At 45.7% G+C, this 14,914-nt stretch overlaps 1 protein-coding gene across 2 annotated transcripts in view; it reads left to right on the top strand.

Moving 5' to 3' along the window:
* The window catches only part of NR1H3 (nuclear receptor subfamily 1 group H member 3), a 29,134-nt gene that overhangs the window by 6,629 nt on the left and 7,591 nt on the right, over positions 1–14,914 (top strand). The window contains exons 1-3 of one of the 2 annotated variants that reach the window (XM_032188538.1): positions 4,175–4,192; positions 10,220–10,467; positions 13,118–13,384. In XM_032188538.1, coding sequence (XP_032044429.1) covers positions 10,350–10,467; positions 13,118–13,384 — 385 coding nt within the window. In that variant the 5' untranslated portion in view covers positions 4,175–4,192; positions 10,220–10,349. Of the gene's footprint in view, positions 1–4,174; positions 4,193–10,219; positions 10,468–13,117; positions 13,385–14,914 lie in introns of those variants that run through there. The other variant, XM_032188537.1, reaches the window with a different exon arrangement.

Raw genomic sequence — 14,914 nt, 5'->3', positions numbered from 1 at the left:
CAAACCCTGACAATCTCATGGTTACGTTCTGCTTTTTTCAACCTGTTTGGGGCTGTAAAAAAGCATCGGGCTGTTAGCACCTCGGCCCTTTTGTGCTTCTTTAGGGCTCTTTCTGGATGGAGATCACCTGCAGGACCGGGGGCTGCTGTGCCGGCCGGTGGGTGTGCCGCCCGCGCGGCCATTTCACTGGCTGCTGTTTGAGTCCCGGACTCTGTCCGGCTCTGGACTGTTTTCCAGCTGAGCATTTGTGGTGATGTCAGGCCGTGTGAGAAGGGAACATGACTTGGCAGGACAAAGTCTGCAGAAAGTTCAGCTCCACATTTGGCCAAGAGCCTCGGAGGGAATGAGATCCACACACACACACACACACACACACACATTCTGCCGCTCAGGCTGTCACACGCCCTCTCACATGCTCCCTTCCTGTCACACGGATCCTCTTTCTCTCATTTTCAGGCCTTTAACCCTTCCCTTGTAGCTTTCACTCTCTGGATTTATTTAAAAAGGAAAATAATTCCCTCCCTTATCCTGCTGATGTCGTACCTTGGAAGTGTTCAGCAGAAATGACCCCCAGAGCAAAAATAGCCCGTGCAGACCAGGGCCTGGAATAGTAAAGTCAAAAGCAGGGCAAGTTTGCCTTATGACAGAGCCCGTAATGGTCTTTTCTTCTGACCTGCACCCTGCTGCGATGCCAGTCTTTACTGTGTTTCTTGGCACTACTTCTCCTCTCTTTCCCTGCTCGGCTGCAGTCTTCTTGCTGATGTAGGTTTGGGTGCGTAGATCTGCTGTGGGGTGGGAGGCCCTGCCTCTCCTCTCTCCTTTTTTCAAAAGCAGTGGTAGCAAAACTTGCCAAAACGCATCGCAGGTAATGGATGAGTGGGGAATAAGCCAACGTGGAACGGTCAAGCTTTCTTTGAAGCAATTTAGACCCGGTCCCAGTATCTGTTTTATATGGGTATTTCTGTAGCGCTGTCGTTTCTTCCTGCCCTCTGTGCTACATCTAGGGATGAGATTTCTATGAATGGGAAACGCTGCTTTTCCCCTACTGCCCTTAAGGGAATCTAAATGATTTTCCTGCCTGTTTTGCAATCCAGTACTGTATTTCTGTTTTGCCTGTGAGCGGTAGTATTTGTTTTGATAGATGCTTTTAGGTGGGACAGTGCTTGGATACTAAGTGCTGTACAGATACTCCATAAAAAGGCTGTTTCCCAGAAACACTCCTGTTCCGGTTACGGCGGTGTGCAGCGTGCTGATGGAAGTGCTCTTGGGGTGGGAGGAAAGGAGGAAATCAGAACGATGAACAAACAACTGCGCCATTAACAGCCCGCTCCTTTATTCCCGTCTTCCCTCTCTTGCCTCATGTTCTTTTATTCCGTATCTGCTAGAGGATGGAGAGCGGTGTCAAAGAGAGTGTGGGCTGGGTAAGAGCCTGCGAGCTGAGTGCTTTTAAATTTTCTTTCAGGCTTTGCTGTGATTCATCTTACAGCTTTGGGAACTTCTCCTTCGTCCTCTTGTCTTGCTGGTAAAACGTTGCTGCTGTTTCTTACTGCTGTTACCTGCTCTAGCAGCAGTTCAGTGCTGACAGCGGACTGGGCCATGTTCCTGCTCAGAGCACTTTGGGATGCTGATGTTGAGGAGATGGGCTGAGACAAGCTGGCGAGCTGAGCAGGTTTCCCTTTAATGCTGCTAGCTGCTAAAGGCATTTGGTTAGAATAGGCACGGGCAGTCAGATGGTATTCCCTGACCTCATAGGGTTTTGCAGAGATTAAATTATTTTTAAGGAAACAACCAGGTAAGCAGTATGTTCTGTTATTATTTATCATTATTGCTTTCTGCATGCAGAAAAAGGCCAACTTCTCTAGCCATAATTTCTTTGATCCTCTTACTGGCCGGGGACTGAGTTTAGTCCTTTTCCCTGACGTTGTCTATCAGGTTGTTACTTTAGGTAGTCATCCTTGTTGTTTGTTCTTGTGTTGTTTTATTTCTTAGTTCTGATCTCTCTCCAGTTTGGAGACAGCATTGGGATAACATCCCAAATCCCTCAGACTTGTGTTCCCTGTAGCAGAGGTCTAACCTCTGTGGGGTTGGGGGTCATAAAGACTCCGAGGTAGAGTTTTGTTCTGCTCTCTGCAATATGGTGCCAATGCAGTGCTCCACACTGGCTGGAGAGACAGGTTTCTTTCACTCTTATTTTTTTCACTTCAGTGCAAGCCCCATTTAAGAAAACAAACAAAAAAAACACGATCAGGCTTTTTGAACCTAGCTAGTTGTTGCCATTACCTCTGATCTAGATGACGCTGGGTATTTCCTGTCTTTTTTTGGGCCAAGTTCTCTGACAAGGCTGAGGAAACTACATCTTGAAGCTGTTACTTGAAAACTTTAAAGAGTGGCTGGCTGTTAGGTTTGGGGTAGCTATTGCAGAACAAGGTACTGGCGGCTGTATAAAGCTGGAGAGAGAATCCAGAGACAGCAGACGCTCCGGTTGTGTTTTCTGTGCTGCCATGCAGTGGCATTTAGAAGGGAACTGAGGTGAGATCTGTTCTCATTTCCAGCCTTCAGTAGGATGTGATGAACTGTTGTTGCACGTGGGATGCGTAAGAGCAGGTCAGCAGCAGAAATAGCGAGCTGCAAACAGCTCAGTGTTGGTTTCCCACAGCAGGGTCTTGCTGCTTAGCAGATAATTTAATTGGAGGAAGTTTCCTAGGTTGCTTGAATACTTTCCACGTATGATTTCATTTATTTATTGATTTTGTCTGGTGGTGTGGGTAAAAGTACAGAAGAATTATGCTAGCTGTTGCATGTGTCCTAGGAAGAAAAACAAGCAAAGCAAAATTGCCACGGTGTAGATATGCTTAGGGGAAAAAAAAGACTTGCTGCTAGCATAATTTGCATGGGGAAATTGTGAGTGGCACTGGTGGAAGAACGCTGCTGCTCTTATAAAGAGAATTTCCATAGGGAGAACTTGCTGTTACTGCTGATGCTAACAACCATTCGTACGGACGGGGCTGCAGCCTGGATCCCCTCCTTGCCCTTCTTCCCGAGGAGCTGCAGGGAGCTGCCCTTTGCTCCCGTGATAGCAGGAGGGGGCAGCTGCTCGGCTTCGTGCGTTCCATCCTCCTGGGAGGAGCGCAGAGGCGATTTTTCCTGTTTGAAGCTTCTGTCAAAGCCTCAGTCGTGCTTCCTGCCATCTGAAGGTCGATGCTGATAGCGGCGTCAAACTGTCATTAGACTGTTGGAGCTGGATTTGCAGCCAGATGCTGAGGATTACTGCAGTTCAGCCCCGAACGGCAAGTTCTGCTCCTGTTCTCCCCCACAGGTGCCGCACAAGTCGATGGTGCTCCAGGTGGCAGGGCTCTGCCCGCTTCTCACGTTGGGGCACCAGTCCCCAGCTCACCTGGCTGCACAGAGCTGGGGATAAATGGCTTGGCACTTTGCCATAACCCAGTGCGTGCTCTAGTTTTTGCCATTTGGGGGATGGTTCTAGTCTAGGTTAGCCAGAAGCTTGAAAGCTGAGGTGGCGGTGACAGTAGAAAGCCTGGGAGGAGTGGAAGGGATGAGCTTTGTCACCTAGGCCTGGCTGGTGCTGTTTGCCAGAGTTCAAGGAAACTTGTGTCAATGGCCTTTAGGGGAATTTCATGTCAGCAAGGTGGACACACCAGGCCTGATAGCACTTGTTATTCATTTCCAGGTAATTAACCAGGAAAGAGTCCATCCTTTCTAACCAGCATCTGTCTTCTCTCTCCCTTTCTGCCTCTTACTCTCCTCCTTTGTCACAGGGACTGCTGCCTCGGTGCAAACAGGAAGAGAGGCGCGAGCTCCCTGTGCTCGGTGTGAATGAACGGCAGTAACCTCCCTTCTCCTCTCAGCTGCGGGATCAAGGGCATCTGGCTGTGGGGTGGGAGGAAGCAGAAAGGCACGGCCCACTTCAGGATCTTACCCACCCTGAAAACAGACACGGTGTAACTCTTTTCCCCTAGCTCCTTGTGTTGACACGGCACGCTTTGATCAGGCAGAAACCAAGAGGTGAAGACGAGGGCAAAACCCAAACCTCAGCCTTTGACAGGCAAGGAATAATGAGAGACAGGTAACGAGAGAGGGGAGGGAGCATCTCCTGCTGGATGAGGCGTGAACGGAAGAGCTGACTTCTTGCAAAACGATTGCTGTTGGGGTGAGAAGCTCTTTTGCAGAACTTGTAAGTTCTTGGGCGTTCTTGCAGTCAGCACATTCTGTCGTCTTCTCAGGGACAGTTTGTGAAGCTCTGTTCCCAAATTGCCCTGTGTGGGAAAGAAACACATACTGTGTTGTGAAGACACAGTGAATTTGGTTTTTGATGTAGAACAGAGCAGAAGTGCTTGGGACTGATTCTGCTCCGAATTAGGGTGTTCTGTTTGGTTGTACATTTGTGGCTTAGGACCCTAATTCACTTTTCTAACCAATTTGCAAAAAAAACCCCACAATTTTCACTGGAGAAAGATTTCTCTTTTGCTTCACTCCCGTTTTCTTTTTTCCCTGAGGTGGGTGGAACTGGCTTCCAATTTCTGCTGCTGCAATCGTTTGCTTATAGAGGCATATTCTGTACGGCAGGAGCATCTAAGTCACGTTGGATACAGATTGATAAATGTCTGCAGAAATATTTGCATTGTTGTAATAAAAAGTCTGATTTTGGAAGGAAAATTAGCAAGTCTGCCCTCCAGTCTTGGGGAGCTAAACACAGCGTTAGGAGGTTTGCCTGTAAGAGCCTGACCATCCCTTCCTTGTCAAGCCTATGAGGAATAGGTGGAATCCGTCTTTCAGAATAATCCCTCCTGTCCTGCTGTACACCATCATTAGACCTTCCTGCTTCCCTTCCCTGTACTCTTTCGACCAAGTGACACACAGGAATATTTTAGTCTGTCTGGTTGTTAGTCACTTTGGCTGTTGCCCTCTGAATACTGCCACGGCATCCATAGCTGAGCAGGTTAGGAGACATCTCGCTGTGTGCTGAGACCAGACTGAAGCCAGGGGTGGAGACACAGCCCAGAGGAAGGCTTCACCATGAGAGCCGGGTGCTGCAGCGAGAACTGAAGCGAATTCAGGGATGCACCACTTCAAAGGGAGACAAATGCCGTAAGCGAAGCTCACGCCACACGTCAGCAAAGTCACAGGTAGTAAGGAAGCTGGTCAGCAGCAGGAGTCAGAGCCAAGGTAAGAGGATGGGGGCTCTCAGACTCAGAGCCAGAGGGGCAGAGGTGGGAATAAGACTGTATCACTGGGGACAGGAGACCTAAGTGGAGCAGGCTGCACGGTTAGCAGTGGCTGGTAGGACCAGAGGTGGCAGCAGCTTGTGAGGCTCACAGGCAGGTGCCACGCACTTGGGCAACTCGTAGCAGTCAGCTGAAGCTTAGCTTGGTCGCGAATGGAAGCAATCACGAGGCAGCAGCTTTCTTACCAGGATCATCAAGACTGATGGTGGCTTGTGGACTCCTTCCAGTCTGTGGATGTCTTCGTGCTTCTGTGGCATCAGAATGGATAATGCAATTTCAGCCGGGGTCGCTGCAATTCTCTGTGGAGAGGGCTCTTACAGCTGGGGCCCAGCTAGTTTCTTTTTCCTCAGAGTCACGGTACAGTTCTTTGCCTTATTTGTAAACATAATGTTCAGAACTACTTCTTATGCTATCCTGTTGCGCTGCTTTACATGCCTTGCATTTTTGTGTTTTCTCCCTCCCATTGACAATCAAGTTGATTTTTTTTTCATTTTTAATGTTTTTCACACAGATTCTTACTTTATTCTCAACATGACAGATTTGCATAGATTTCTTCTTCTGCTCTGAAAGGTACAAGTGGCTCTGTCCACTTTTTACAAAGCGAAACCTGTTATATACGTACTTCTGACCTTCCTATGGACCTCTTAGTTGTGTTGGTACTTCTTGAGAAATGCAATGTTGCAGAGGAATGAGCTAGGATGTTTCTTCTTTTGTTTCTCTGGGCCAACTGCAAGGTACTGCCGTGTTCTTTGGGGAATTCTGTGAAAATTCTCTGGCTGCCACACCAGAGGAGGGATAGGAAGAGTGTTAGGTTAGTCCTTATGAAAGAATTGGAACAGCAGTGTCTCCTGGGGGGCTTTGTTCCCTGCTAGTGCTGTAGGGTCCGTGAAATGTCAGTCCGACCACGTTTATTTTTTTCCCTCAGCCATTTATATCTGCAGCCAACTTTTGGTACCAAAGATAGCACCAGTGGTGTACACACTGTGCATTTAGATTTCAGCAGAGACCGTTAAGCATTGTTTTGACCCAGCTCTCAGGGGTAGTTCCAGAATGGGTGCCAGCACTCCTCTTGCATGTCACAATGCATTTAGAAGCCCAAATGCCAAATTAGATCCCTGTTTTAAGTACCTGTGAAGGATAAACCTTCCTATCAGACACAGCAGTTCACCAACAGCCTGCTTTTTTAGGCCCCCTCCAAAAAAACCCAGTCCTTCTGCCACGCAGGTGTGTGACACATGAGCACAGTCATGTTAACACAAGACTATAAATGCAAGGTCTCTTCTGCTGATGCTGACGTGCTGCAGAGAGCGCACTTGTGATTCATTTTGGAACTGAAACCTAACCATTTATTTTTTTCTTGGCAGAAGGCTGTAGGATTTTGTAACTTACCAGGACTCTGACCAGTAACTCTTCTTTTGAAAGATACCAGAGGCTTGCGCAAACTTCCTAAAAAGCTACCGTTTCATCGGAGCTTCCAGTGCTTGGAGGTAAAAGGCTTGTTGTGCTATTCCTCCCATTATTCCTGCGCTCCACAGTACAGGTTCTCTGGAGATGCACTTGCATCTGGTCTGCTTCCTGGCTCTTAAACTTCTCCCAGAAAGCACCAGACAAGAAATGGCAAGGAGAGGACAGACGTTTTTAGCAGGAGTCGCAATAACTGCACCTGGCTCACTTGGTTTCTTTACCCATGTGCTGTGCTGCTCAGAGCCTTTACCTTTTATTCTTTTTTTACCCTCTATGACTATGGGACAGAAATGAGGCATATTCTGCAGCTTTGTGGCTGTTGATGACAGGCCAGGTCAAAGACTTCCAGAAGAGTGCATAAATGCTTTAGCTGAACTTGGAAGAAGACTTTCAGCTGAGCGTATGGGTTGAGACAAGGCTGTTGCTGGAGGAAGTAATGAAGGTTTCTGGCAGTTAACATGAAGTGCAAGAGCCAGGGCTGCCACCTCTGGTCTTTGTTACAGAATTTTCTGTTGCAGGAGCACTGGTGTTGAAACCACTGGTCTCAGAGTTGTTCAGTTGTCTCAGAAAAGGAAGAAAGAGGAAAGAAATGGAGTAGGGAGAACCTGGTGGCAACACATTTCAGAGGTGTTTAGTGTCTTGTTTGAGATGTGAATGGCAAGGGCTGGTAGAGAATTGTTTCCATCAGCCTTTCATCTGTATGGGCTTCCTCGCTGGAGTATGTTCACTAGGTTTCTCTGACCTGGATGCTGTGTTAGAGAGAAGCGATTGCCCCATCTTCTGTCACTTGGCCAGTCCTGGCTTCTAAAACTAACAAAGCTGAGACAGACGGTGGGAGGCAGCACAGCAGATGATGTCAGGAAGGCTCTGTTCCCTTTTGCAATTAGAGCTTGCATTACCCTTCTTTATCTCAAGTTGAAGTGGTGGTGCAAATTGGGAGATACGAACCTCTAATAACATGGCTGTTAGTACAGAACTCAAGGGTTTTAGTCATTTGGAAACTCTTCTTGTATATTTCTATGAAAACTGACTTGCTGGCCTAATCATACAGCCTCTCATATATATGTGTGCCTGTGTGGAAAATGCTGATTTAGTTTTCTTTACCTAGCCCCACCAGCGTGCTGCTGTTTGCAGTTCGGTCAGTTTTCCACAGCCTGTTACTGCAGCTACGAAACTAAAAAATGCTGGCTCGTAGGAGAGGCTTCTCATCTGCCCTGCTCCTGTCTGGCCTGTTCCGCTGGGGGAGGGCTAGGGAAGCTGGTGCAGGAGGTAGGAGCATGTGGGCTGGTTTCGCAGCACGAAGATAGTGGCTGATAGGCCTTGCCCCTTGCCGTGTCCTGGGTGTGCACGCAGCTTTATACTCCCCTCCCTGGTGCTAACTGCAGACTAGTCAGACATCGCCAGGAAGTCTGCAGTCTTGTGGTTGTGTGTATGTTTTTAGAAACTCCCCTTTGGGCTCCAGATGTCCTGCTGACAGCAAGTTTCACTCCTGCCATGTCAATCGTGGATGAGAGTTTCAGAATCCCATCAGGATGCGCCCTCCTCTTTCTACCTTCCGGGATACATCACATTTTATGGCCGGGATGCAGCAGGACCTGAGCTCAGTCACTCAATGCCTCAGCTGGAGGATCAAACTTTTGCTTCAAAAAGCACTGCAGTGCTGCTGGTAGTGATTCATTCTTCACAATAATTACCGTTTGAATGAATCTTTTGCGTGGTTTAAAGGAATGTGGAGATGCGTCTAGGCAGTACACTTAGCTCACTGTTTCGTGCCCAAACGTGCCCAGAGACATCTGGTAATCTGCATCAATGAGGAGCTTGCACAGGACTCGGAGTACAAGGCACATTTGGGTTTGTTTCATTGAAGTTCCTCTCTCCAAGTGGTGCTCTGTGCCTCTCCACAAGGCTGCAGTATTTACTGTGGAGTTTTTTTTTTTAAAGTTGATTGTGATGGCCACTCTGTTCCTTTGCGAACTATGAGACTTCTTGAATTGTTGGCAAATCAGATCTGTTATGTAGCAGTCTCCCACATTAGGATTTTTACTTTTCCTATGGCTTCGAGTCTCATATTTGCTGCCACTGCGTTCATCATAGATGGTCTGTTTTGGCAGTGATTCAGGGCTGCGTGCACCAAAGGGAAGAGAGCTTTGAATTCCTTATATGGTCTGAGTCTGTGTTTATAAAGGTCACATAAATTAATACGTCCTGTGGTTTTTTAGACCTGCATTCATTATCTGCCGGCGTGTAATGGGACATGGCAGGAGTCCAGCAGGCTTGACAGTATGACTGGATTTATACTTGATGACTGTTGCTCTCGGAGTCCTGGGAGGGGGTGGTTTGTGGGACTACTGCTTTTGTCTTTGTCTTTGGCATTCCGAGAGAAGCTTCGTGGTCTGGTCCAAACATACAGGAGGGAAGAAGGGACGGGGGACAGCAGTCCTCTGCCTTTTCCCAGTCAGCAGTGCGGTGTGTGAAGCATGCCCCTGGCTACCTGATGCGTTTGTATTTGGGCTGCTGCCCAGCCTTCTGTCACCTCCTCTCTTGTAGAGAGTCACAGTCCTCTGGTCCCAAACTCAACTGGTCAAGTTAAAGTGGTACAGGCCTTTAACACAGTTGCTTTTTAAATCAGTTAATCCCTTTAGCTTGCATTGATAAATCACTGAATTGAGATCAACTGATCTAAATGCATGCTTAGTCAGATTAGGCGTGTTTACACTAGCAGTTTACATCGGTTTCACTAAGTCTGTGCAGTCAAACTGGTAAGGCTTTTTCTGTGCAGGTGTAGAGCTTTTGGGAAAAACAGTGATTGGATTCACTTTCAAGGTTCAGTTTCTGTAGCGTGGAGTTAGTGCTGGATCCTCAGAAGGTTGGTGCTGAGTCTGTTTCCTGAGGGTGGCATAAGGGTTGTTTCCCTTAGGTGTGATGCTGGCTATTCAGTTCTTTTTGTAGGTCCAGGAAGGATTTGTAATCCTCATATTTGATGCATCATTGATCTTTGGCATAGCCTTCGGCTGTTGCTAGTAATAGGGAAATTAGTCTTTGCTAAATCGTTGCGTCAAAATTGTCTTTTACAATTTTCTTTGTGTTCTGCAGTGCGTGACACAAAATCCAGCACAACTGGCAGTAACGAGTCATTTGTTACTGGAAGCTTCAGCAAAGGCCACCCGTTGTAAAGTCTGGAATTTCCCTTTCACACACTTGGGAGGGGTCAGCGCTCAATTCCCCTGGTGGTGGTAGCAGTAATGGAGATGTGTCCTGCTTTGATAAATATTCTGGCAATAAACAGGCAATTTTGTGTCTGAATGCGCTAATCCTTGTACCTTTACCACAGTTTGTTAAAATGTTGTGTTTCAAGGGAATAAACGCTGTTAAAACAAAGTTAATTGTCCCTTTTTAATAAATAAGGAAACAAAATCTTAATTTTGCTTGTGATGCAGTTTGTAATAGCTTTGGGGAGTTAACAGCCTCAGTAGTTGAACTCTTGCCTCTTTTGCATCTGTTTTTCTTCACAGGTACTTCCTTTCTGACTTGCAGTAGCAGAAAGAAACTGAAGACGTTGAAGGAAGACGCCGGCTGCCTCTTGCTCTGCAGTAACCATGCTGCAGCAATGAGATTATAGCGAGCCCTTCCTGTGTGGCCTCCATGGGTCCCACTCAACTCAGCACACAAGATCATGGGAAGAGGGTGGCAAGTGTATTTGAGATGGAGGAGGAAGGGCTTTCACTCTTCTCTGGCTCAGAGAACCCCCCTGAGCATGCAGGTATGGAAAAATTCTTATTCAGTCCACACAAGCTAAGTGAATTCCATTCTTTGAGCTGCAAAAAGAATTAACACTTAACAAAATTTTAGGGTGATTACTGCTACGCTTGAGGCAGCCAGTGTCTAAGACTAGAATCCTTTACTGGTAGTTGAAGATGACCAGGTTTATACAGCTGATAAACGTGTTGAATGCTTTGCTTATTTGACCTCCTGGAGGCAAGGTCCGTGGCAGTAAAATGGAGTTCTTTTTGTTTGCCTTATCAAAAGCTGCTGAACAACAAAGCTTTACTGTATGTGACAGTCCTACAAGGGTTAGTGATGCAATGAAGTACTAGGTTCTTGCAGATTCATATAACAGGAGAGTAGAGTTTTCCTCTACACATTTTTTTTTTCTCCTGAATGTGTGTATTCACAGTAATGAGACATAATAGGCCATGATGTTTTGAAGCTACACGGCATAAAAACAAGACAGGCACCAGAATTAAACAGAGTAATCTGCCACAAGGAATGGAAGTTAAAAGTGTATCAGGAAAGAGAACTGAAGTTTTGCAGTTATAATTGTCACTGACACACAGAATCCTGTATCTTCAAACTTAAAAAATACAAAGGTTGCAAGAAAAAGCATCACCAAATGTGAGGAAAATGATTAAATAGTGTATGTACTAAAGGAGGACTGTAATGAGAGCCCAAGGTACCAGAGGAGGGTTTAAGCTTGATACATCTTGATCTTTGGTTACGCAAAATAGCAATAATAAACTGTATAACTAAAATGGCTAGTGTTAAAACTGGAAAATAGTTTCTTTAGATGGAAGAATAAGCATATTTGTCTCAATAAAACAATCGTAAGGATGGTTATCAGGCCTTTATGTAGCTCCTTAAAGACTGTGAAGAAATCCAGTATGCACTGAACAGGTGCAACTTGTGGAAGTCATTGGGTTACTCTGCTGTCTGTCAGAAACGTGAATGGGATTCGAGCCTTCTGCAAAATTATCACACCAGTTAATGCATATGTATGAAGGGACTAAGTAATATGAGATAAATAATAGGCATTGCATAACTTGTTTGTAACTGATCGTGTGAAGAGAAGTACAGTAAATCAAGAGAGGTGAATATCAGAGACTTAACCTTTCCACTGACATTTTCCTGCTGTCCAGTCTGCAATGAGATGTGCAGGCCAAAATGAATGACCTCTAGACCTTAGTAAAGTCAATGGGATTGAAAATCAACACCAAGATACTTAAGACTGAAAACCAATATGAAGTGAAGAACACTAATAATAATTGCTGAGACTGATCTAAAACTTCCTAGCTGTTTACTATTTGGGGTACCTGAGCAGAATAGTAACCAAAGCTGAGAATAGAGAGAAGCATTAAAACCGTAAGCATGAAAATGAACCGTGCTGTTGTAAGCTTGGTGCTGATCAGGAAACGCAGCAGCGTTGTCCTGCAAACCAAACCCTATAAATTGACTGCAGTATAAATGCAGTATAAAGGCTTTCCAGGCATATCTAAACTTATCTGGAGACTTATCAAGACCGTGCTGTTTGTGATCTTTATGAACATCTGTCATGGAAGGATCTATAATATCTGACAGAAGAATTATATGCACTGAGCTGTGCAGGAAGACGTGCCAGATGTCAACGTGGCTAGAATTATTGGAATGAAAACAGAGATGGCTAATAGGGAGGGAATACACAAATAACCTCAGCAAACATTTGAGTAGAATGCTTAAGAGAGACAGTGTGCTCTTAAGTGAGACAGTCTTAAAAATGTTTTCACAATGTACAGTTGGTGACAAGATTCAGATCCCTAAGAATGATGTAGGAAGAACAGGGAGCTGCTGCACAAGACCATCTAAAATGCAAGACAGTAGCGAAGGCCCAGTGTTTCAAATGGCGTAACCACGTTTAGTAAATGAAATGTCAATGTGGAAATGCTTTAGTTGTAGGAGTCAGGAGGAGGTGTCTTGAAAAAGAAATTATGGCTGTGGGGTTCCAAAGGTTCCCAGAGCTCATGCAGTGCTTGTCTGCTTCTTGCCCCTAACTCCATGAAGCTGGCGTTTTCTATCTTGAAGGTTTCCCCAGGTGTTCTAGTTATGGGGATTGCCTACTCAGTCTGTTTTGTTTGTAGTGCCGCAGTTTAGGTACTGTTTCTCTGTGACTGTTTGACTGCCGAACCATTTTACTTTACCTTTGTGTATGAGAATGGCAGAGAATAGAAGTTAGAACACTGAAGGTGAATTTTAAAAAAAAGAAAAAAAAAATATTTTCTATGCAATTTTGGATTTCCACTCAGATTTTTTGTCACAATTTCTTACGTGGCTTAGTGTCATTCCTGCTGATGGGAAGTGCAGAAGAATGTCTGACCTGAACCAGTTTTCTCTCTGCCTGTTTTTAAGTGGATCAAATGCAAAGCTATATCTGCTTATACATTTAGCATGAAACTGTTTGGATTATGTCAGTATTTGACTTGCTTTAGAGGATATACTTGCCCAGAAGAAAAGGCTGTGGAATGGAGGACTTGATCTTTTCATCCATATGTTTGGGAGGTAGTGGGTTTGAATGAGGATATCAGTAACTGTGAGGAATGGGACAGTCACTTGCAAACACCATGTGTGATTTTTTTTTTTTTTCTTGATGCTGTTCTCAATAGAAAATCCCCCCTTGAAGCGGAAGAAGGGCCCAGCCCCAAAGATGCTGGGAAACGAAGTGTGCAGCGTGTGTGGCGACAAGGCCTCGGGCTTCCACTACAACGTGCTGAGCTGCGAAGGCTGCAAGGGCTTCTTCCGCCGCAGCGTCATCAAGGGTGCCCAGTACGTCTGCAAGAACGGCGGCAAGTGTGAGATGGACATGTACATGCGCCGCAAGTGCCAGGAGTGCCGGCTGCGCAAGTGCCAGGAGGCGGGCATGCGGGAGCAGTGTGAGTGCACCCAGGGGTGCTGCTGGGCGCACCGTGGTGCTGTGGGAGTGGGCTGGGGGCCAACGGGTGGTGTAATAAGGAGACGGTGTGAGTGCTGGGGGGTCGCTCAGCATGCTGGATTGTGTTTGGGAAGTCACTGAGGGCTTAGTCGGTGTTACGTGGAGAGGTGTCTGTTGGTGAAACAATGCTGATGTGCTGATGAGCCCCGCTTTGTTTCCTGAACACACTGTTTGGTAAGAATTCATGGAGAATGGCATCAAGGGAAAGACTCACAACTAAGATTTACACATTCTTCAGTATGTTGTCGACTGCCACAGTAAACTTGGGCTTCTGTCTGGCTCGTGGTCTGCACTGTGAGGTTTGTCACTGTGCTCTTTGAATGCCAGAAGGCGTTTTCCCTATGCGCCTCGTGACAGAAGTCAAGGGCAGCACCAGAGTGCTGCAGCTGTGTTTGTGCAGACCCAACCTTGTTGAGGCCTTTAGCGAGCTCAGTTATTTTTCTCACAGGAGTCATTAGGCTGCTATTTGCTGAATATTCAAGAGTACTCCTGCTTGCATATCAGGAACAGCAATCCTCTGCCATGGCACCTAGATTTCATCCTTCTGGCCAAGACTGGCCAAATGAGTGCTCAGTTAATTCCGTGTGAAGTCTCCTTTTCTGACATCCAGTACTCAGAGCAGTGAGGAACGCAAAGTATTTCAGAAACATCTTCAAAATACACTTGTGCAATAAGAATAAGCCCTGTTAACTTGCAGCAAGGAAATGTGCTTTTCATGTTTTTCAAGTTGAAACACAGCACGCCTAACATATGTAATCTATATCTTTGCCAGAGTGGTTTGCATCAGCTCTGTATATACTGACTTTGCACCATTTCCCCTTGCTTTTGAGAGCTACAAAACAGATGTATTTGAAAAGTTATGTAGTGAGGCTGTCTGTCCACTGTGTTCCTCTTTGGTTGCAGGTAGATATTAGAGAGCCTCTACGTGGTTTGCTGTTTACTTGTTGTCTTATGGTGAGGACAGAGGATATGCTTCAGCTCAGAGAAATTATGCCAAGAGGAATCTTCAGGTTGCTATTATCAACTGCTTGGCAATTCTTGTCAACATGAATCCTCACTGGAAATTTGCCTTGCTAATCTTGACAAAAACGGAGTGGTTTTTTTTCCAACTGTTTCACTTGGAAGGTCATTTCAGAACTTCCCTCTAATTGATGGAAACATTCTTCTAATTCTCAGACTGAAGTTATTCACAGACTATTTATCTTTCTTGTAACAGTGTGCACCATGAGGTTAAATATCATCTTAATAGAAAACTGAGTAACTCAGATAATTTTGAATTTAGCATGGTGTAGGAGCTTTAACATAGGCAGTTTTCAGGGTTCTCCAATATTTAGTAACTTGTAACTTGGATGTAAATTCTTCATGCATCTGAGACCTAAGATTGCAATTGCCTGAATCAATGACTTCCCTTTTCAAACTCCTACTGTGACTGGCATTCTCCAATCTTACAGGTCACCTTTAATATGGCTAC

Source organism: Aythya fuligula, chromosome 5 (genome assembly GCF_009819795.1).
Source record: "Aythya fuligula isolate bAytFul2 chromosome 5, bAytFul2.pri, whole genome shotgun sequence".
Classification (NCBI taxonomy): Eukaryota; Metazoa; Chordata; class Aves; order Anseriformes; family Anatidae; genus Aythya; species Aythya fuligula.
Note: the sequence above shows the minus strand (reverse complement) of the source record. Positions and strands in the feature narration are given on the sequence as shown.